Raw genomic sequence first — 22,827 nt, forward strand, 5'->3', positions numbered from 1 at the left:
AGTGCCAGGCTCTCACCACACGCACCAGGGCTGACCTCGTGTATGTGTTAGCTCAGTGCATCTTTGCTGAGTTTTGATTCTGCACGGTGTTCTCAAGCAACCAGTTCTGGGAGAGCTCAGGAAAGCTTCCCAGAAAGGACCAAGCACAGTGGGGAGCTTTGCTGGCGGGGAGCAGGGAGGCCCTGCACAGGCCAGGGGTGAGCCTTGCACACACAGGGAGCAGTGTGGGGAAATTCAGCGCGGCCAGAGAAGAGTGGAAGGCGAGCCAGCTGAGACAGGGCTGCTGTGGGGCACGCTCGGTAGTGTGGGCAACCAGGAACCCAGGAGAGGCCGTCCAGCACAGGAGTTACAATTGCAGAAGGTTTTGAGAATAAGCATCCTGGAAGTCCCTGGAAAAACTGGGACCCAGTAATCAGTCAGGAGGCTGCTGCAAACAAGGCCAAGCAGGAGCTGTAGCTGTGGGCACAGAGACCAAGCCTGTGGAGGAGGAAGAGGAGAGGGAGGAGGAGGAGGAGGAGGGAGAGGTAGAGGAGGAGGGGGGGAGGGAGAGGGGGAGGGGGAGGAGAAAGGGGAGGGGGAGGAAGAAGGGAAGGTGGAAGGAGAAGGGGGGGATGGGGAGGAGCAGGAGGTGCAAGAGGGGAAGGAGGAGGAGGGAGAGGAGGGAAAGGAGGAGGGAGGAGGAGGGAGAGGAGGAGGAGGGTAGCATAGCAGCCTAGGCTGTGGCCTGGAGAGGGAACTGGAAGAGCTCTGTGAGGGACTCATCCATGGGGAGGACTTGGTGAGCAGGGAGGATCCGTAGGAACTGTGGAGTGAGCTGTGGGTCTAGGGGCAGGTTTAGAAGCCTCCTGATGATCTGAGCCTTGGGAACGGAGGAGGTTGGTCATGGCACGTGTGCAAGGAACCCCACAGGATCAAACACGGAACTTTGACATGGGAGTAATCTGTGGAGGAGTTCACAGGGAAAGGCAGGGCTGGAGAATGCCTTGAGGGAGCAGTAGGGGTGCGGACACCTGCCTGATGGAGGGTGTCCTCATGGAAAGTTCACCCTGGATGAAGCCCTGAGATGGCGGGCTGTGAAGTCACCAGTGGTCCCGGAAGATGCAAGGTGACCACGCCCACCCCTGGGCAAGAGGCACAAGGGAGGTGAGTCACCCTCTTCCAAAGCTGTCTGTTTTCTGGATGTTTCAATGCCCTGATTTCCCCCCTATTACCTTCTCTTGCTCAGAGACGCTCTGGACAGAAGTTTTGTTTACAACCCGCTGTAGGAGCGAAGCCACAGCACTGCGCTTGTGGGTACAGAACCCAGGCTGCCCGTCCCTTTGGGCCCTGCTGAGTTCAGTCTGGTTCATCCCAGCACCGTAGGGACAGCCCTACATTCCTGAGGTTCTGGGCCTGCCCCTCCTTTGCTGGTTAGAAAGTCCAGTTCAACAGGTAAGGGTAATAATGAAGGATTCCCTACAACACCAGCTCCCCCAGAAACAAATCACCAGCGGTTAGTTTTCTTGAATTAGGCAGTGGCCTTGATGATGCTGCCGGTTACAAGAGGACAGGACTCTCAATGGCTCCAGGTAAGTCACACGGGCTGATTTCTTTTCTCATCCACACACTCGTTCCTTTCTTAGGAGAGGTCCCTAGCTGCTGCAAGGGTCAGCGTGGAGGAAGGACCGGAGTGCAGGGCGCTTGTATCTCAGGGCCTTGGGCGTTTGGTTTTCAGCCACAGGGGAACGAACGAGCAGCTTCAAGGTCACGGAGCACCAGGTGAGAAGGGCGCGGGGGGGGGGGGCGGGGGAAGACGGGGGGGGGAGCAGTTTCTGGCTTTGGGGACACCCGGGGCGGGCTCCTCCCACGGCGGAGCCTCCTCAGGCACGTGTGTCAGTGGGGGCACGAAGTCCCAGCCCAGATGCGCTCTGGTGGCAGCTAGCGACCCTTGGGATGCAGGATGCCCGACACCCGGCGCATCCCAAGGCTTCCCCGGTAGTGCGGAGAAGAAAGCGAGTTGGAAACCAGATGATGCTCTGGATACTGCAACTCAGGGGCGGACGAGAGCCTGTCAAGTCCCTCCTCCGGGCTCCGCACGCACAGAGAACCGGGTCACCGCTGGCGTGCGAGCGTGGGGGCTGACCAGGGCGCGCTCCCGGGCGCCCGGGGTCGCGGCCCAGTCCTGCCCCCACGTGCGGGAGCGCAGAGGCGCAGAAGGACGGAGAAGGAGGGCGGAAGAGCACACAGCGCCTTTGCAGGTACGAGTCTGCCAGGCTCTCGAGTCAACGTTTTCCTGCTGGAGAAAATTCAGACGGACTGAGCAAGATATTTATGGAAAGTAGGGCATTTTGGAAGCATTTCGTAACTTCTCAGACGGGGACGACGGCACCTCCCGTGCGCGGAAGAGGCGATGTCCCAGCCCCCCCCGCGAGCCCCCAGACATACGCGGGGTAGCGGGGTCACCCGGGACCGGGCGACCTTGGCGGGGCGGCGCGACCTTGAGGCCTGCGTTCGCCTCAGTTGCCCCCTCTGCGCAATGGGGACACGCCCTGATCGCCGGGCTGCGTGGGTCCGCCCGCGCCGCAGACCCCTCTCCCCGCGCGCCCTCGGGCTCCGCCGGTCCCCCGGGCCTCCGTCCCCGCGCCCGGCCCCCGTCCCAGTACCCACGCCGCAGTACCGCGACGGAGCCCGCGGGCGGGAACCTGCCTGCGCCGCCAACGCGCACGCGCGCCGCCGGCCCGCCCCGCCGGCGCCGTCTCAGCTCATAGGCCAGCCACACCATCACTCCGACCGGCCAGCGGTAGCGATTGGCCAGGGTCCGGGCGCGCGACCGGCCGTGGGCGGGGCCCGGGTGGCTATAAAAGAGGCCGCGGCGGAGCTCGTGCCGCCTTGCAGACGCCGCCGCCCCGGAATCGCCCGCGCCTCTTAGCCATGGTCAACCCTACCGTGTTCTTTGACATCGCCGTGGACGGCGAGCCCTTGGGCCGCGTCTCCTTCGAGGTCGGTGGGCGGGCGGGGTGTGCCGGGCGGGCGCGGGCGGCTCCGGGGCGGCGGCGGGCGGGGGGCGCGGGCGGCGGGTGGCGCCATTTCCTGACGAGGGGCCATTTTGGGAGGCCGGGGGCGGCGGCGGACAAAGGCGGGGCGGCGCGCACGTGTTTAGGCCGCGCAGGGTCGCGGTGGGGGCTGGGTGAGGGCGATGCCCGCAGGCGCGGCCGCGGGTGTGTGCGGGCGGCGGGGGGCGGCGGCGGGCGCACTGCGGAAGCGGGCCCGGCCCCGCCCCGCCCGGCGGAAGCCAGCGGCGCCCCCGCCCCGCGCAGACGACGCCTGCCCCGCCCGCGCCTAACGGTCCCCTTCCTTCGGCCGCCTCCCGGGAGCCCGCGGCCCTCGGGGTGCGCGTCCCCGCTCGCCTCCGGGGGCTCGGGCGGCCCCGCGAGAAGGGCGGGGGCGGGGCGGCCGGGAGGGGGTGGCGTTCACGCGCGGAAAGGGTGCGGGCTGAGACGGACGCCCGCGGATTACTGTGTTGAGTGGGCTGTACGCCCGCGCGGGGCCCGAACACCCGGCCCTGAGATGGCGGCGCCTGCTCCGCAGCCGGAGGGAGGGTTCGGTCGCACGTGTTCGGAACGGTTCGTGGAGGCCTAAGCAGCTGTCCTCGCGGACGGGCTTCGTCCCCTCGTGTGTGGCCAGGACGCGCCCCTCAACGCGCGTGAGGGGTTCTGCGGGAGCCTCGCCAGTTTCCCGCGGTCGTGCTCGGGTGGGGGACGGGGGCACGTGGGAGACGCCCCACGGGCTGCACGGCCGTGGGTGGAGTCCTGGCTGGTGCTGGATTGGGGGGGGAGGGCGGTCTCTGTTACTCTGCGCGACCCTACAGGGCCCCGAGGCTTCAGGTAGCGGCTCTGGTTTGGGGCCGGTGGTTCTTGCAGAAGCATTCTTTTAGGGTGAGAAAGTGGGCTCGTGCCCGGGACCTCCCCCCCCCCCCCCCCCAGACTCCGTGAGCCGCAGTGGGGGGCAGACGTGGTGAAGTAACGCTCCTCTTGTCTTACAGCTGTTTGCAGACAAAGTTCCCAAGACAGCAGGTTAGTTCTCTTGTCTAATTCACTGTTACCTGTTTGGATTTTAGTTGTGTGTGTGACCAATGTTTTTGTCTCTTAATAGAGAATTTTCGTGCTCTCAGCACTGGGGAGAAAGGATTTGGTTACAAAGGTTCCTGCTTTCACAGGATTATCCCAGGATTTATGTGCCAGGTATGAAATTCATGGACTCTGGTTTGGGTGGTGGTCCTTGAGCTTGAGCTACAGCTAGGAGAACGCAGCATGAGTGCATGGGAGCTGTTTTCTGCCAGTCTGGTCCGGCTTCACCTTCTAGTCCATTTAAACTTGAGTTTGAAGCTAGGTCTCTGCAGACTTGGCTTGTTTTCTGACGCTGTTGCCAGAAGTGACAGGTTTTGCTCACTCCACAGGGTGGTGACTTCACACGCCATAATGGCACTGGAGGCAAGTCCATCTACGGGGAGAAGTTTGACGACGAGAATTTCATCCTGAAGCACACAGGTCCTGGCATCCTGTCCATGGCGAACGCCGGACCCAACACGAACGGTTCCCAGTTTTTCATCTGCACCGCCAAGACCGAGTGGTAAGGGCAGATCCCTGCAGCAAGGAGCACTACCCGCTTCAGCCTGGCCTTGTTTCTAGCGTAGGAGTATGTGAGAAAGCCGAAATGGGGGTCCGTGGAGAAAGCAAGATACGGAGCATAGCGCAACGGGGCGCTGAGCTGAGTAGTTAAGACCAGTACTTGTGGGGTGCCCACCGGCTCTGTCTGCAGAGCATGTACCCCTTTGTGTCCAGGTTGGGGGTGGAGGTAATTAACAACAATAGACTTAAAGAGCAAGTCAGCAAACTACAAAAGAGTAGTACTTAGATCTCCTTGGCCTGTGGGTGTTGGCCCTTTTTTAGGGGTCCATTCTAAATTCGGGAGTTTTGACAGGAGTTGGAGAATCTTCTGACTCCTGGTGACCTATGGTGTTGCCATTTCTGTTAGAAGGATGAGGTGTTCAGTGTTGATTCACGTTAACTGGTACTGACGACGGTGCAACCCGGCCTCCAGCTGTTCTTCTGGGGGTGCAGTACTGCTCTGTGGGTCTCTGTTCTCGGGGTGCAGCGCAGGCTCAGTGGCCCCTGGGCACCAGTGCTGACGCTCCATCTCGTTTCTAGGTTGGATGGCAAGCACGTGGTGTTTGGCAAGGTGAAGGAGGGCATGAACATTGTGCAAGCCATGGAGCGCTTTGGGTCCCGGAATGGCAAGACCAGCAAGAAAATCACCATTGCTGACTGTGGACAAATCTAATAAATTTGACTCATGTTTTATCTTAACTACCAGATCATTCCTTCTGTAGCTCGGGAGAGCGCCCTTCCGCCCCCATCTGCTCGAAATCTAGAGTCCCTGTGTTCCTGCCGCAGTTCCACGGGTCCTGTGTCCTCCTTACTCCCCTCCAAGTTTAGCTGGATTGCAGAGTGAAGTTTATGATCATGAAATAAAAGCTAAACAACACTTGTCTGTCCTTGTGTGGCGCGGGGGTCCTGCAGCTTGCATTTTTTGGCAACACTGCAGTTTGCTGGATTCCACAGCTGCCATTTCTGCTTCCCTGGCCCAAAGGTCCTGGGGTGGGGGGTGTTGAAGATGTGGGTGGGGGCAAGGAAGGAAAGAGCCAGGATTTGGGGAGGGAGGTGGTGACCACGGGCAGGTGGGGCAGGTGCTCCTTTAAGGGGAGCAGGGACAAATTTGCACTTGGCACGTGGACTGGCACCACAGTAAGTGGAGAATCCCTCTAACACTGGAGAATGAGTGCGCCTCTTGCTCTTCTAAGACCCCGTTATTTCTTGGTTTTGGTGAAGTTTGAAAAGGGTGTTAGGAGACGCTAGTTGTGCTGTTTATCAGCAGGGAAAACTGAGTGTTGGGCCTCAGGCTCTGGGGAAGGGTCTTCGGATCCGGTTTAGTCTGGGGGTATAGAATTGGGGCAAAAGGTGTGCAGTAAAGTCCAATTCTGGAATTGACAAAGTCTGGTAGACCCTGGCCTATGGGGTGCCTGGTGCTGTGACCCACGGTCCTTGCTCTCCCGGACCAGTGATCCCCTCCTGGCCCCCTCAAGGTCCCACAGTCACGAAGATCTAACGGTCACAAGCTGTAAGATTTGGCAAAGGAGAGGCCCTTCCCCTTAACTGGGCTGCAAACTGGTGACCAGAGCTAGTTGCACAGGCTGAGGGGCACCTGTCTGTCTAGAGCCCGGACACCCTCCTCTCCCTGCAGGGCCCCTCCCCACCGGGGCTCTTGACCCAGAGCCATTTCTGTCCTGATGGTGTGAGAATGTAATTTGTCGGGCTGCTGGCTGCTTCCTTCACCAAATGCTTGTGCCTCTGGGTTTGTCCCGTTTCCCCTGCCCCCTGGGTGACTGCAGTGACCTTTAATGTCCATGGATGGCTTGTGTCCAGGTGGTGATAGGCTTTCATCAACCCAACCTCACTTAGAGTTGTCCTCGAGCACGTGATCACACCTGCCTAGTCACTGATTGTGTGTATTCTGCCGCCGAGTGTCTGACACTGATGCGCCGCACTGGGTACTGGAAAAAAAGGTAACCAAAGTAGAGCGGTGCCCGACTTAGCTTTCCAAGGGTTAGGCAGGCCAGCTGCCAAGTTGGTAACATGGTGTTAGCGTGTGTAATGAGACCTCATCGGTCCCAAGTGGCTTTCCTGGAGAATTTACCAAGTGAGGGAAAGAAAGGCCCAAGCCAAGAACTTGCAAGTGCAAAGGCCGCGCTTCCCCTGCTCTGTGCATCGGTTTCTGCCTGTTTCAGGCTGTTGCCAGGCGGGAGAGAGCCGGAGAGAGCCATCAGGCGACCTTCGCACTGTCACTTCTATTATTAACATAACTACGGAGGGGCACCTGGGCGGCTCAGATAAGCATCCAACTCTTGATCTTGGCTCAGGTCGTGATCTCACTGTTCCTGAGGTCGAGCCCCATGTGGAGCTCTGTGCTGGCAGCATGGAGCCTGCTTGGCATTCTGTCTCTGTCTCTGTCTCTCTCTGCCCCTCCCCTGCTCTCAGGAGCATGCATGCACCCACTCTTTTTCAATAAGTAAACATTAAAAAAATAATTGTATGGAGATTATAATTATACACCATAAATGTACTTTTTTTAATTTTTTTAACGTTTATTTATTTTTGAGACAGAGAGAGCATGAACGGGGGAGGGTCAGAGAGAGGGAGACACAAAATCTGAAACAGGCTCCAGGCTCTGAGCTGTCAGCACAGAGCCCGACGCAGGGCTCGAACTCACGGACCGCGAGATCATGACCTGAGCCGAAGTCGGCTGCCCAACCGACTGAGCCACCCAGGCCCCCCCCCCTTTTTTTTTTTAAACTCTTTAGGGACACCTGGGCGGGTCAGTAGGTTGAACGTTTGACTTCGCCTCAGGTCATGATCTTGTGGTTCATGGGTTCAAGCCCGGCATTGGGCTCACTGCTGTCAGCACAGAGCCTGCTTTGGATCCTCTGTCCCCCTCTCTCTACCCCTCCCCTGCTTGTGCTCTCTCAAAAATAAATACTAAAAATATGTAAGATCTTTGGCCTCCACTTTTTTCTATGTCATTGGCTCCTCAAGTGGTCCAGGACGTTAACCTCAAGGAACGTGCTTGATTCTGGAGCTGCCCACTGCCACCAGTTCCTGTCCCCTGCTTATTTAGCTCCTGGATTCTCTGTAAACTGGAAGCTAGGCCGAGAATCTCAATTTAGACACAAGCTCCACATTTGTATCAGGAAGACTTTGTGGGTGACTGTGTACGCGATCCTGCCACCTGGGGGGTGCACGCAACATCAGGCCGACTCACCAGACAGCCCCCTGGGAGGCACTGTGTCCTCTTCCCAGCGAGGAGGCAATCTGTGGGCCATACTTTGCCTCGGTCTGAACCCCGTTCCCAGACCTTTCACCTGATGGCTCTGCCTTCGCACCCGTGAACGATCTTTGCCTCGATCAATGATTATTCTGTAGTTGTAAAAACAATTTCAAATCTCTCCCTCTTCCAGTTACTAAGGGCTCACGAATTTTTACTGAACCTGTTACAAACAATACAATTTTTGACACTCAAACCACCCCCCATCTGACCAGCAGGAGCCCCTCTGAGCTGCCCTGTGTTGCTTGGACCTAGTCCCAGGGGTCTGTGAGCCCTTCCTTGTGAGCTGCAGTTATAAGAGGGTCTGGGGACAGCAGAGGTCGATGCGTCCATGCAATTGGCCACCTAACTCGGGGGGAACAGTCTTCGTTTTCACAACCGTACAGTTCACCTGTGAGCTCCCAGCTTGTACTCGTTTAACTATTAACTATTTGACTTGGCGCATGTCACATGCAGGCACTTGAGGACACCTGTGTCTGCATGTATATTTTCGCTACCTCAGACTCAACCTTGTTTCGTGTCCTCCCCTCCTCCTCCCTGTTCTCCGACTGGATTGTTTCGAAGCAAATTCCGGACATATCATAGGCACAAATATTCTAGTAAATAGTTTGTCTCTAAAAGATACGAATTTGCATTTTTAACATAACCAAAATACCACTATTTGCATCTAAAATAATGATTCCTGGGCGCCTGGGTAGTACAGTCGGTTGAGCATCCAACTCTTGATTTTGGCTCAGGTCATGATCCCAGGGTTTATGAGATCGAGCCCTGTGTCAGGCTCTACATCGACAGCTCAGACCCTGCTTCATGCCCCCCCACATCTCCCCCACTCACGTTCTCTCTCTCTCTCTCAATAAATAAAGAGCATAAAACATCAGGCAAATAAGGGCCATTGATGAATACTTATGTGATAAAATATGGTGTGATAAAATAATTATGTGATAAATATGGTAAAATATTTTTTTTAATTTATTTATTTGGAGAGACAAAAAGTGTGAGCAGGAGAGAGGCAAGAGAAAGAGAGAGAGACTCCTAAGCAGGCTCTGTCATGTCAGCTCAGCACCTGGAGCCTGCTTCAGATTCTGTCTCCTCTGCCCCTCCCCTGCTCCCAAGGGCGCGTGCACACACACACACTCTCTCTCTCAAAAAAAAAAAAAAAAGTTTTCTGTTGGAGGCACCTGTTAAGGCACCACAGAGGGAACACGAAGTCTGGGAGGGGACGGACTTCAACACAGGCCCAGGCCCGTGAGCGGGGTGGGGGACAGGTACATGCAGGGCAACAAGGACCACCCGTGGGGGTGGAGGGCAGGGCCCAGCTGTTTGACTTCCTCTCCATTAGAAAACAAAACAAGGGGCACCTGGGTGGCCAGCTCAGGTCATGATCTTCGGGCTTGTGAGTTTGAGCCCACGTTGGGTCTGTGCTGACAGCGTGGAGCCTGCTTAGAATTCTCCCTCTCTCTGTCCCTTCCCTACTCACTCTCTCTCAAAATAATCTTAAAAAAATTCCTCTTTAAAAAACTGAAAACAATTCTAGGAACACCAGAAGCAACTGCCAAAGGGAGGCCGGTATCTGAAGCAATTACCTAGAAAACTCTAGTAAAAGTCACTCTTCTCTATTTTGCCTTCTTTGCTATTGTTACTTTGGCTTCCGGAAACTACTAAAATTTCACAGGATAATCGTGGGCCCACTCAACACAGAAACCTCAAAATACGTGCTAACTGAATCCAAAATTGAAATGTTCTTTCTTATTCCTGCCTTGTAAATCAAAGAGAAGTTCGGCAGGAATTCTGGATGCATAAGGATGGCAAGCGTGTCCCCCACCGGCGCCCCCCGTGGAATGCTGGGACAGGCCCCTTCCGGGAGAGCGGCTGGCACAGCCCAACCGGCAGTTTTCACATGGCAGGCGCCAGGTGCCCCCCGACGAGGTACCGCAGGGAGTACAGTGTCACCTGGGAATTATTTTTGTGAAAAAGCAAAACGCAACAAAAGCCAACCCCTCAAGATCTTTTGGCTTACGGGAAATTTAGGGGACAGAAAGACATCTCAAATACCAGCAGGATGCATTCAGTAAAACTGAGAAAATTCCACAAACAACCCCGTTTCTTTAAAAATTGTAAGGAAAAGGGAAGAGAAACCTATGGATTAAAGAGAAACAAGGTGGGGGAGGTGCCTACAGGACTTGGTTGAGCGTCCGACTTCGGCTCAGGTCATGATCTCACAGTTTGTGGGTTCGAGCCCCTCATCGGGCTCTGCACTGACAGCTCGGAGCCTGGAGCCTGCTTCGGATTCTGTGTCTCCCTCTCGCTCTGCCCTCCCCCGCTCATGCTCTGTCTCAAAAATGAATATAAACATTTAAAAAAAATTAAAAAAAAAAAAAAAGAAAAGAAACAAGAGGGATCAACAAAATCTAGGATATAGGACAAGCTAGGGCACCAGGCCGGCTCAGTCGGTAGAGCATGCAACTCGTTCTTGGGGTTGTGAGTTCGAGCCCCATGCTGACTGCAGAGATTAAACAAACTTAAAGGAAAAAAAAGGGGCACCCGGGTGGCTCACTTGGTTCAGTGTCCAACTTTGGCTCAGGTCACGATCTCACAGTTTGTGAGTTCGAGCCCCGTGTTGGCTCTGTGCTGCTGACAGCTCGGAGCCTGTTTCAGATCCTGTCTCCCTCTCTCAAAAATAAAAAAAGATCCAGAACACATCTGGATCTTGATTCAAACCAACCATAAACAAATTGATAGGAAAGCGTGAACACCAAATAGATCAGATACTATAAAATGCTGTCAGGGCACCTGGGTGGCTCAGTTGGTTAAGTGTCTGACTTCAGCTCAGGTCGTGATCTCACAGTTTGTAAGTTTGCGCCCCACATCAGGCTCTTCACGGACAGCTTGTAACCTGCTTGGGTTCTGTCTCCCTCTTTCTGTGTCCCTCCCCCGCCAAATAAAGTTTAAAAAAAATCTTAAAAAATAAAACATTAAATGCTGTTTTAAGATTGTGATTATGCCCCATCTTTAGAGACTCACACTTAAGTATAGATATAAGGCAGGAAGTCACACCTGAAACAGGATTCAAACCAACCCACCAGGGAGCCAACAGGTGGAACAATGCTGACCGCAGGAGGGTTGTTGAAAGGTGGAGGGTAAGTACACGGGGGTTCATTATACTCTTCTCTTTATTGTTCTGTATTTTTGAAAATTTCCATAATAAAATAAGTTTTTTTAAATGAGAGCTTTGTTTTGATAGAGCTAGATTATAAAACATTGAAAGATCTTTTTTTAATGAAGACTTCCAAGCAGAAAAAGAGTTTGTGATGGACTATTAGTTGGTACATTAAACCTTACAAGTTACTTAAAAGCTGACAAAGTAAAATATTTTTTTAAATATGGCACCAACTGCTGGATGTTACTATGTCAACAGAAGACCACTAAAAGCTGGAGGTTTAAGTAAAAGCAGAAAACTGATAGACTGAACTTTGATCCAGGTAAGAGTGTGGGATCCGGAGTCTGCTGAATCGAGGCCTGTCTCCCAGCCCTGCGAGTCCTACCTACTAGATAAATGTCTTCCAGCAAGTAAGTTCTGGGCACCTCAGTTTCTGCATCTTTAAAAGCGGGGGGGGGGGGGGGGGGGGGAGTAAAAGTCTGGATCACTAAGGCACTCAGTTCAGGGCCTGCCATGGTAAGTGCTCAGTGGACGAGTCCACTACCCTAGGTCATCAATCCTAAACGCATGCGTTTTCCTATTCCGGCATCTCTGGATTGGGGAGCGTCCCACAGCTGATGGCGCCCCATGGTTTACTTGGCCGTTTTTCCTTCTTTTGGGGTGTGTAACACGACGGTTTGTACCACAAGTGGATGGCACCTACTGATATGGTAGCACACGGTGATATGGTATCAATCCTGGTAAATCTAGATTCCCAATTTGTTCTCAGATTATCCTGAATATAGAATAACCGATTTGAAATCTAAAAAATTTCAAAGTATGAGCAAAATATTTCCAACACGTCACGAACAGAACAGTTTTGAGACCAATTCTTTTTGTAAAAAATGGTTTATCAATTCCGTTTTTGTATAAAACACAACGGGAGAAACCTAGCCAATCACCACACAAGCGCTGCCGCGTGGAAAGGTACTTTATCAAACTTTGAGCCTAAGAACGTACAAATGTCTCTTATCGTGTCTACAGTAATTGTCTAAGCTTTTCCATCTGCCTCTTTTTAAAAACCCCCCATGTCCCCATTATTTCTTCTGTCCCGGTTACAGTACAATGACGGGAGGAAGGGGCTGGTTAAAACAATGCTCTACGCGGTTTTCTGCTGTCCCTTCTTTCCGATCAGAGACTTGTGGATGTGCGGGATCACACCTGGAAGAGAACGGAAACATATGAACGACTCTCCACGGGCACTCTCTCCACCTCGGGGCCTCCCCGGAGAGCAACTCCCCAGATATGAAGTCTGCCGATGGCCCTCTTCACACACCCACCCCACGCCTAGGCCTCCCTCTCTTGAGGTCTGGGAACCCCCCTAAAACTACATAAAACACCGCTTTTATGGACTTTGGGGAAGAGGAAGCATAGCTTTCAAGAGCTTCTCCGAAGGTGACCCGGAAGGGATTCAGGTGTTCATCTCACCTTCACTGACCCTGACTCACTCAATCACCTCAGCCCTGACTTTCAAGGGCATCACACAGAGCAGGTTCTCAGGATCATCTTTAAGACACCGCTACAAGGGTATGGGAAATATTTAAAACCCCAGGTTTTAAGGATCATTTATGAGATTTAGACAAGGAATGTGCCAAACTAAAGCAGTGCTATATCTGGCCATAGCATTTATTGGGATCAGAATATAAAGGAGCCTTTACTGTAACGTAACAGACTCAACACTCCTGGAGTCCTGGAATCCTGGAGTCGAGGTCTGTATGAGTTCTAGGGTCACTGATTGAATGATGTCAGAACGGCCAACGGCCACGTGGGCGGGAGTGGGGATCCTACGTACCACCCCCGGCGATGGTTGCCTTGATGAGGGAGTCCAACTCTTCATCGCCGCGGATTGCGAGCTGCAGGTGGCGCGGGGTGATCCGCTTTACCTTGAGGTCCTTGGAGGCGTTACCCGCCAGCTCCAGCACCTGCAAAGCACCGTGAGACGATGCATCAGAGGCTCAAGTGCGTGAGGCTCAGCGCAGACCTGCAGTTATAGCTACACAGACCTGTACGGTATCTGCACAGAAGACACACAATGCATATGAGCCGGTAATGTGGGTTTCTTTTTCACATTTCTGATGCTTTCATAGGAATCTTGTTACTTCGCTAGGGTCTCTTATATTCATTTTCTGCAGGACAGCTAGACCCCTGAGCAAGAACCCACTTCTCCAGAAAGAAGGGCAAGGGATAACACTATTTCCCTAGCCAAGATTCCGAATGCGAACATCAAGGAAAATTGTGATTTCAGTATGGCCCCATAGTCTATTTTTGTCCAGCCCTTAATGGACGGAACTTATTTCTTAGTACTTGTAGAAAAGTTTAAAAAATAATTTCTTACTCAGAGTTTTTAACATCACTGGGTCCTCTAATCTAGAGGCAATATACTAGAAGCCCTTTATTCTAGAATGGGAATTTTCAACTAAAACAATTCCAAAGTCCCAGCTGGCCATAAAAACTGCATTTCTAATTTGTTTTGTTTTGCCTCTACAGACTATACTGGCATTATAAAACCTTTGATGGAAGTCCTACAAAAAAAAACTCCACAGAGCCTCGCTTAAACAGAGCAGTGGGAAGTCCCCGTGTATGTCAGAAGCAGCGGGGACCCCTGCTTCTTCCTCCCAAGACTCTGACCCATCTGGGCACCAGTATCTTTTGGAAGCTCCAAGTGACCCTAGTGTGAAGCTACTGACTTCAGATTTCAGTATTTTCTTTGCATCCTACTATGACTAACACCCCAAACACAAATACCTGAAAATATGTTAACTGCTTACATAAATGCTCATGGTCTAATCTTAACCTAAAAATTTGTACTTAAAGTTCCCGGGAATAAAGAAAATGGGAGTCTGGATGAGACCTGGAACATTCTGAGTCAGAAGAATATGCCTCCACGTGATGAATGAAACGTGTACCTTCCTGAAAAGTCTGCCGCTCACCAAACACAAACTGGTGTAAGGCTGAAGGAGAAGGTGGGGTGGGGGGAGGCCCCGTGTCCCTGTCTCAGGACCTAACACCGTAGAAACCGCCTGGAGTGCAGGGACCAGATGAAGTTAATGAGATGACGGCATTAACAGTTCACACACACCCCAAACTCCCACCTTTCAGTCCGGGTCCCCACCACACGATCGCGGGGAAGAACTTCCCTCTGTTTCTAACCGCCTGACCTGCTTGCTACTCATCCTGCCCTGACTGGGGCGGACAGTAAAGGGATGGGGGGTGGTCGCAGCCTTCAGGGGGTTCTCCTTACAAGGGGCTGGTCCATCACCCAGGTGTTAAGAATTTCACCCAATCAGCCCATCTTCCTGCAATGTCACACTGGCCAAGACCCAGCAGTCTACGCAGGCAACCACGCAGAGAAGAGGGTTCGTCTGCTCTTCCACCAGATTCCACCATCAGAATGGATGTGTAATGTACATCACCCTGGCAAACTCTGCCCCCTCCCCCCCCATCTTCACGAAGAGATCATGATTTCAGTTCACAAACTTCCCGCTGAGGGTTCGCTTCCTTAGTAGCGGAGTACCGCAGGCACCGGACACATGTCACCTCCTGCAGACGTGGGGCTACGGACCCTGCCTTAACTCAGCATGAGTGCATCAAGGTCCTTCCCACACGGGGCTGGGTGCCACCGGGCTGGGTGCCGAGGAGGCGCCCCCCTCCCCCGTGGGCTCTACCACTCCGCACCCGGTGCACCTGCCGGGACCGCGCACGACTGACCTCGGCCGTGAGGTACTCCAGGATCGCGGCACTGTACACCGCGGCTGTGGCGCCGACCCTCCCGTGGCTCGTGGTGCGGGTCTTCAAGTGTCTGTGGATGCGGCCCACGGGAAACTGAAAGACAGAGCATCCAGGTGGGAGGCACCACGGCCTTACCAGCCTGCTACCGAGCGAGACCAAAGGCGGAGCAGATCGTGAACTCGCTTGCACGGATCAGAGAAGTCAGACCCACTTAACAAGGAACAGTTGCTAGCACCTGTGTGTCGCAGTAAGGGCCTAGAGGTCCCACCTCTGCCCTCCTGAGGAGAGACTGGCGGGGGGGGGTGGGGGGGGGTGGTCTGAGGAACTAGCTTCTGAAGACGGGCAGCCGGCACAGCACAGCCCAAGGAGGGGCCAGGTGTGTGAAGACGGGCAGCCGGCACAGCACAGCCCAAGGAGGGGCCAGGTGTGTGCTGGTGCCAGACTTGACCCTTGACCACTGACCCCTCCGCCCTCCGGGGCAGCCTCGCAGCCGGGTGGGGGGGGTGGCCAGCTCCCGGCTCCCTCCCTGCGGCTGACAGCTATGCTAACTCTCCTGGGGACTCTCCGAGGACAGACTTTCTCCAATGTGTCCTCAGGCATGTCGCCCCCACGGCCCCCTTCTCACGCACTTTCTGTGACCCTTCGCCACGCCAGCACCACAACAGCTCAACCCCCACCCCCATGCCTTCCCCCCTGCACCTGTCCTCTGAGCCTCACAGCAAACAACCCCACTCCAGCCCGTCCCCTGCTCTCCTTTCCAAAGGCAAAACTTAAAAGCAAATCCCGGACACCTAACTGTCCTGTCACCTGTTTTTTTTTTTTCCAATTTTTTTGTAATGTTTATTTTTGAGAGAGAGAGAGAGACAGAGCATGAGTGGGGGAGGGGCAGAGAGAGAGGGAGACACAGAATCTGAAGCAGGCTCCAGGATGTCAGCACAGAGCCTTATGCGGGGCTCAAACTCGCAAACTGCGCGATCATGACCTGAGCTGAAATCAGATGCTCAACCGATTGAGCCACCCAGGCACCCCAAGTCCCGTCACCTGTTCTATTCTTTTTATTTATTTATTTTTGAGACAGAGAGAGACAGAGCATGAACGGGGGAGGGGCAGAGAGAGAGGGAGGCACAGAATCGGAAGCAGGCTCCAGGCTCCGAGCCATCAGCCCAGAGCCCAATGCGGGGCTCGAACTCACGGACCGCGAGATCGTGACCTGAGCCAAAGTCGGACGCTCAACCGACTGAGCCACCCAGGTGCCCCTCACCTGTTCTATTCTAACCCAACCTTGGCTTTTGCCATTGCTCTTAAAGGTAGGTGGTGGCACTTTAACTGCCAAATCCAGTAGCCATTTTTAGATTCAATCCTCGAGGACTCGAGCCTCTCTGTGCCCTCGGGCCGGTCCCAGCCTTCCCGGGACTCCCAGGCTGCATGTGGGGTCCGCCCAAGGCCCCCCGTTCCCCTCTCGTCCTCTGTGACCAGACTCACTGCGGCACGAGCTCCCAAATTTACACATGTGATCTCAACTTTGTAATTCTTTTCATCATTCCTCTTGGAAAGGGGACTCAAATCTACAACTTGGAGACATTTTCCTGAGAATGTTTCGGTGGAACTTCAAATGACTCACCTTCAACTTCTCTCCTGACACATTCTTGCTACAACATAAACTCCTCTGATGCTGTGCTTCTAAGCCTTATAGAACCCCCGTGCCTCCCTGTCCACTCTCGGGAGACACATGTGCCTTCTATTCCTTCTGCTGCACGGGGTTTAGGTGCGCCTACCTCAGTCCTAAAGCGCGGCACAGCCTCCGTCACCTGACCTCATCACCTGCCCTCTCGCAGACAAGGGTCACTGTCGGTCACTGACGCCCCTGCCCCCGGCAATGCTAAGGGAGAGCCCAGCTAGTCACCCTCAAGGGGTAGTTCCCTCCCCCTCCCCTCGGTGCCCCTGGCTCAAGGCACTCTCCCGCTCCACAATGTTCAGTGGCTCCCCGCCACTGCCAAGAAGAAAACCCAAACCTTACAGTCTGGCCTGCAAACCGTCCTGTTTCAAAGTCTCCTCCTCTAGGTAGGTGCTGTTCTCGCTCATTCAGAAACACTGGAGTTTGTGGATCAAAGTTGCAACAACTCAAATGCGTGAAGTTTGAAAGTATTTAGTGTTTTGAGCGTATCACTCTGGCTCAAACTGAAGGAAGCTCAAGGGGAGACATCCAGGGGACGGGTGCACCGCCCGGTCCTCCCCCAAGCTCTGTGTCTGCCTCAGGGTGAACACACATGGCGCGGACAGTCCCCGGAAGACAAATCACAGCATACTTACTTTCATGGGGGTCAATTTATAACAAAAACAGGAACATAATTATAATCTAGAAATAACAGATTTTAAGAGCTCATTTAACACCGCTTCATAATTTGTTCTCATTTGGAAGAATCCAAATTAAAAGACTGTTGCATTGGGATTTTAATTTTTGACCACTCACTCTCATTAAAAGGTCAGCGGTACAAGTATAATTTTGCAAGTAATGAAACATTTATGGGTCCTAAATTACAACAATGAAGAAAATAACCCAGTCGTGAATTATGACGGCATCAATTACCTGGAGCCCAGCTCTCTGCGAGCGAGACACTGCCTTAGCCTTGGCCTTCCCGCTGTCCTTTCCGGCTTTCCCTCCAGCCTAAGTGAAAGAGAAAAGAAAAAAAAACAAACAAACCTCCAGATGAAGACTCGAAAATGCTATTTCAAAAACATTTGGGAAACAATTTTCTCCACTTTTACTTCAGGTAGTTAAAAAATATACATTTGTAAGTGATCCCTTTCTTCAATTTCAAATATACATGTGTTATATCATTATTTACTAACTTATGTAAATATGATGTCAAACCTTAAATTCTTATTTAAATTGAGTTTTCTATAAGTTTGCCTATTTTTCTTGAATTTCACACCAAAGAATCTTCATCAAGTCAACATAACTTTCATGCTGGAAATATTTCATAACGTAGTGATTTTTAAAATTGTTAACATATCGGGGAGCCCGGGTAAGCTCAGTCGGTTAAGCTTCTGACTTCAGTTCAGGTCCTGATCTCATGGTTCGTGAGTTCGAGCCCCATAGCAGGCTCTCTGCTGTCAGTGTGGAGCCTGCTTGGGATCCTGTCCCTCTTTCCTTCCCTCTCCCACCATACTTTCTCTCTCTCAAAAATAAATAAGCATTAAAAAAACTGCAGAAACTTAAGAAAAAAAAAAGAAGTTAGCTCTTTTGGGAGAGAAAAAAGCACCTTAGAAGAAACCCAAAAATTAAACGCAGAATTAACATCCGGCCCACCAACTGCACTTGGGGGTCTCTACCCAAAGAACTGAAACCGGCAGAGGACTCAATGCAGCAACACACAGGCAAGTCCACAACAGCCTCAGGACAGAAAGGGCTCCAGGGCCTACTGAGGAACTAATGATCAACAAAAGGGAGTGTACACACACCATGGAACAGCATTCGGCTATATAAAGGAAATTGTGGTAAGCCCTATGCCAGATAAACTGAAGATGTGATGCTAAGTGAAATAAACCAGTCTCCAAAGGACATGTTGTAGGATTCCTCTTATATGAGGTGCCTAGTCAAAAATCAGAAGGGGGGGGGGCAGCTGGGGGGCTCAGTCGTTAAGCGGCGACTTCGGCCCAGGTCATGATCTCCCAGCTGGGGAGTTGCAGCCCCACATCGGGCTCTGTCTGTGCTGACAACTCAGAGCCTGGAACCTGCTTTGAATTGTGTCCCTCTCTCACTTTGCCCTTTTCCCGCTCACGCTCTGTCTCACTCTCTCAAGAATAGACAAACATTAAAAAATAAAAATAAAAAAATCAGAGGGGGAGAAAGTACAATGGTAGTTGCAGGAGACTGGAGACAGGGTTGGAATGGAGAGTTACTCACTTTGGGAAGAAGTTTTGGAGGTGACTGGCAGTGACGGCTGCATACAGTGTTAAATGTCCTTAACATCAGTAATTGCACATTAAAGATGGCTAAAATGGCAAGTTTTAGTATGTATATTTTAAAAAAAGAACCTCTTATACTAAAAAGGTTAAACAAATCCTACTATCAATAGATAGTAAAAAAAAAAAACAAAACAAAACAAAAAAAAAAAACCCTCAGGCACCTGAGTGGGTCAGTCAGTTAAGGGAGCAACTTTTTTTTCTCTTAATTTTTAAAAATATGTTTATTTTTGAGAGGGAGTACGTAAGCAAGGGATGGGCAGGGGGAAGGGGCCAACTCTTGATTTCAGCTCCCAGGGTCGTGGGATCAAGCCTGATTGTGGGCTCTGCTCTGAGCATGAAGCTTACTTGGGTCTCTATCTCTCTCTCTCCCCCTCCCTCAACTGTACTCACTCTGTCTCAAATAACTAATTAAATAGGAGCACCTGGGTGACTCAGTCAATTAAACGTCCTGCTCTTGATTTTTGGCTCAGGTCATGATCTCAGTTTGTGAGACTGAGCCTCATGCTGGGCTCTGCACTGACCGTGCAGAGCCCGCTTGGGATTCTCTCTGCCCTTCCCCCACCCCACCACCTCTCGTGTGTGTGTGTGTGTGTGTGTGTGTGTGTGTGTGTGTTAGTATTCTCTCATATTGATTGATAGATAGATAGATAGATAGATAAATACTTGGCTGGTTGAGGTTTAAAACAAGAAAAACAAAAAAGTAATCCTGCCAGGACTTGCCTACAGTTTTGCTCACAGCTTGTTTTTCCCACATTGCAATTCTCTTTTATTCCTGAATAAAATCATTTTTTGTTGGTAAGGTCAATCAATGAATGAAAAGTAAACCAAACCTGCTGGATGCCTGGGTGGTTCGGTTGGACATCCAACTTTTGATTTTGGCTAATGGTTCATGGGTTTGAGCCCCATGAACCTGTGCTGACCACGGAGCCTGCCTGGGATTCTCTCTCTCTCAAAATAAATAAATAAACATTAAAAAAAAAAAATACTCAACGGGCGCCTGGGTGGCTTAGTCAGTTAAGCGTCTGACTTCCGCTCAGGTCATGATCTCGGGGTTTGTGGGTTCAAGCCCCGCGTTGGACACTGTGCTGACAGCTCAGAGCCTGGAGCCTGCTTTGGATTCTGTGTCTCCCTCTCTCTCTGCCCCTCCTCCACACACACACTGTCTCTCAAAAATAAAACGTTAAAAAAAATAAAAAATAAAAAAAAAACATTAAAAATTCTTTTACATAAAAAAAGGAAAATATTATGCAGCCATTTCAACAAATGAGACAAAGATATGTGTGATAAACACCCACAAAACTCTTAAGTAGAAAAGGCAAAGTATGTACCAGTGCAGGGAGCTTTTCCTTACATAAACATGGGGTCTTCTATGCAGAGTATGTGTGCACACAGATTTCCAGAAGAACACACAATAGGTTAGAAAAGCTAGGTTAGAAAAGCTATTTGCCTCTGGCGGGGGGGGGGGGGGGGGGGGGGGGGGGGGAATACCAAGAATCTGACTTGAGAGAGAAACTTCTGTTTTCTTTGGACTGTTTAATTTTACCATTTAAGTCTATTATGGTTTCCCTTTTTAAAAAAAAAAAAAAATGGTTTACAAGACGGGCAAGCTGTTCAAGGGTCTACATTTTCGAAGCAGAGGATAAGCAATGAAATGGCATATCCCCTTTATAATGTTTTTCTTAAAATTTTTAAGCTAAAAAAAAAATCAACTGCACATAGTCCCCCCCAACTGCACGCCTCAGGTGATTTAATGTTTATTTCCCGGAACGACATAAAAAAAAAAAAAAAAAATACAGGTCTTGGCACGTATTAGAAGCAGGAAAAAAGTTTAAGAACAAATTCCTATATTTTTCACATTTAGCACTTTAGCAGGAGACAGTGATTTAAGTTTAACAGAGGGGACTGAGAAGCTCTAGGTTTCTACAGGATGCCTTGTATGTTTTAATAATTTCTGATCACACTGATATACGATAAAAAGATTTTTGTAGAATTTTTTGATTTCTGAATTTGGCTTACATAACAACACATTCCCACTTCTTCCTCAAGTACAGAAATTGTTTCAGCTCTATCTGTTCCGGAATAAAATGTAAAAACCTTTCAACAGGCGCAGGAATCTAAAATCTCAATCACCGTGCCTCCAGGGCCGAATCAGGAAATAAGAACTAGTTACCAATCCAAAGCCACCAAACCGCAAAAGCCCGAATTGACTCTTCATAGGCAACTTCAGCCTGTGTCCAATCCATCCTGTTTACTGTCTGATTTGCTTTTTAAGGAGGCAGGCGTGAAATCACGGTTTTAAGAACAACAGACGTCACGACTCTGCCAGGTGTGGGGGCCGCGGTCACCTTCCGGACACCAGCCACCAAGTTGCCCGGCGCTCCGCCCGGGTCAGCTCGCACTCGAGAAGCCAGCGGGCGATTCCGCCCCGGATTGGGCACGTCCACTTCCCGCAGCTGACGCGAGTCCGCGTCCCAGGGGCGGAGGGGTCACCGGCCGGGGTCCGCATCCCGGGAAGGGAGGGGACACATGTCGGGGGTCAGCGTCTCGGGGACGAAGGGGCCCGGCCGGTGGTCCGCGTCCCGGGGGCCGAGGGAGCATCGGCTTGGGGTCCGCGCCCCGGAGAACGAGGGAGCGCCGGACGGGGGTCCCTCCCAGCCGGACACCGGGTCTCCTTCCAGCAGGGCACCTGCTCCCGGAGCCCCGACGTCAGCATCCCAACAACTAGCTGACAAGTCTCCGCCGCCGCTATTTTTAGATCCCGCGGCCAACCCGTAATTTTAGCGGCTTGGTGGAGGGACGCAGGTCTGAGGCACCGCGCCGGGGGACACGGGGAGCGCCCACCCGCCCGGGACGCAGGCCGGCCGCAGGGCCCTCTCCCCGCGCTCCACGCCGGCGCCACGGCGGGCGAGGCGGCACCGCGCAGCGTCAACAGGTAGCGCCACTCGCCGCCGCCCGGCCGGTCGCTGCCCTCACCATGGTCTCGGCCGCTCCCGCCCTCGCTCCCGCCGAGCCGCCGCCGAGCCGCCGCCCCGCAGCACCGACCACCACCACCACCGCCGCCGCCGCCGCCGCCGCCGGAGCCCGGACAATAACCGGGACCCGCTTCGCGCCGCCCCGACCAATCCCCGCTCGCCTTGCTAATTTGAACCCCGGCGGCCGCCCAATCGCACACCCCCTTCTAGTCCGGCCCCGCCCCCGGCACCACCTCCCTAACGGCTGTTTGTTTTTGCACACGGCACACGGGGGCGGGGCCTCCAGCCCCGACAAGGACCGCCCTTCGTGCGAGCGGGGGCGGGGCCACGCGCCGCTCTCCGCCTGTCTCCAAGGCTCGGGCCGGATGAATGGAGGGGCGGACCAATGAGGACGGACGGCTGGCAGAACTCAGCCAATGAGAACCTTGCCCGCGAGCAGGGGAGGCGGGTTGCCGGGAACGACAGCGGGGTTAGCCAATGTGTGGGGTGACTGGAGGTGGTGGCCGCTTTCCCGCGCGTTCTCTGCGGGGAGTAGTCTCTGAGTTGCGTTCTGGGCGGAAGTAGCGGTGGGCGTCGCCTGCGTGCGCGCCTTCTCGCGAGCCTGTGGCTCTCAGGGGCGTCCGAGCGCCGAGACTAGGGGAAGCGGTCGGCCTTCTCAGGACGGGCCCCGCAGGGATGTTCCTGTCTTTTCCTTCTCCCGCGTCCGGCATCAGCCTTTGTCCCCTCGCCGCCCTCTCCGAAGCCGCAGGCGCCCTCTTCCCGGCGCTCCCGCCAGGGGTTCGTGCGTGCGCGCAGGGCAGGGACGTGGGGCGAGCGGAGGGGAGGGGGAGCGCCCGCACCGCCGGCCGGGACCCCACAGATTCCCGTGGGGGCTTCCTCGTGAAGTCCGGGTGGTCCCGGTGCGGGCGGGGGTGGCGGGGAGGAGGGCACCCTGCAACCCCGAGTCTGGCTCCAGAGCAGGTTCCCGCCGCGCCCGGGCGCCCTCCCCGCGCCCCCGGCCCACCCCCAGCGCTCACCTGCAGACCCCGGTTCTCCCTGCGCCCT

At 53.2% G+C, this 22,827-nt stretch overlaps 2 protein-coding genes across 4 annotated transcripts; one reads left to right on the forward strand and one right to left on the reverse strand.

Annotated features, from left to right (window-relative positions):
• The first annotated feature begins 2,882 nt into the window (after nt 1–2,882).
• PPIA (peptidylprolyl isomerase A) lies at nt 2,883–5,523 on the forward strand. The gene is made up of 5 exons (XM_060632046.3): nt 2,883–2,979; nt 4,022–4,052; nt 4,132–4,220; nt 4,436–4,608; nt 5,187–5,523. The coding sequence occupies exons 1-5, from the start codon at nt 2,911–2,913 to the stop codon at nt 5,317–5,319; spliced, it is 495 nt and encodes a 164-aa protein (XP_060488029.1). The 5' UTR covers nt 2,883–2,910; the 3' UTR covers nt 5,320–5,523.
• A 6,420-nt stretch (nt 5,524–11,943) lies between these two features.
• On the reverse strand, nt 11,944–22,034 carry H2AZ2 (H2A.Z variant histone 2). Of its 3 annotated transcripts, XM_060632049.3 has the most exons (5): nt 21,785–22,034; nt 17,430–17,507; nt 14,822–14,935; nt 12,906–13,035; nt 11,944–12,274 (listed from the first exon to the last, which is right to left on the reverse strand). In XM_060632049.3, the coding sequence occupies exons 1-5, from the start codon at nt 21,785–21,787 to the stop codon at nt 12,213–12,215; spliced, it is 387 nt and encodes a 128-aa protein (XP_060488032.1). In that variant the 5' UTR covers nt 21,788–22,034; the 3' UTR covers nt 11,944–12,212. The 3 variants fall into 3 exon arrangements, with proteins under 3 accessions (XP_060488032.1, XP_060488030.1, XP_060488031.1); XM_060632047.3 differs by lacking the exon at nt 17,430–17,507; XM_060632048.3 differs by lacking the exon at nt 14,822–14,935.
• Between the last annotated feature and the right edge of the window lie 793 nt (nt 22,035–22,827).

The sequence above is a fragment of the Panthera onca genome, chromosome A2, assembly GCF_046562875.1.
Source record: "Panthera onca isolate mPanOnc1 chromosome A2, mPanOnc1 haplotype 2, whole genome shotgun sequence".
Taxonomy (NCBI): Eukaryota; Metazoa; Chordata; class Mammalia; order Carnivora; family Felidae; genus Panthera; species Panthera onca.

What these genes read in the sequence shown, in the direction of transcription:
- H2AZ2 (XM_060632049.3), bottom strand. An exon ending in TGGAGTACCTCACGGCCGAG is followed by an intron (nt 13,036 to 14,821) that starts GTCAGTCGTGCG and finishes GGTGCTTTGCAG; the next exon opens with GTGCTGGAGCTGGCGGGTAA. An exon ending in GGCAACCATCGCCGGGGGTG is followed by an intron (nt 12,275 to 12,905) that starts GTACGTAGGATC and finishes GTTCTCTTCCAG; the next exon opens with GTGTGATCCCGCACATCCAC.
- PPIA (XM_060632046.3), top strand. Translation starts at nt 2,911, where the DNA reads ATGGTCAACCCTACCGTGTTCTTTGACATCGCCGTGGACGGCGAGCCC. An exon ending in TGGGCCGCGTCTCCTTCGAG is followed by an intron (nt 2,980 to 4,021) that starts GTCGGTGGGCGG and finishes CTTGTCTTACAG; the next exon opens with CTGTTTGCAGACAAAGTTCC. An exon ending in CAAAGTTCCCAAGACAGCAG is followed by an intron (nt 4,053 to 4,131) that starts GTTAGTTCTCTT and finishes GTCTCTTAATAG; the next exon opens with AGAATTTTCGTGCTCTCAGC.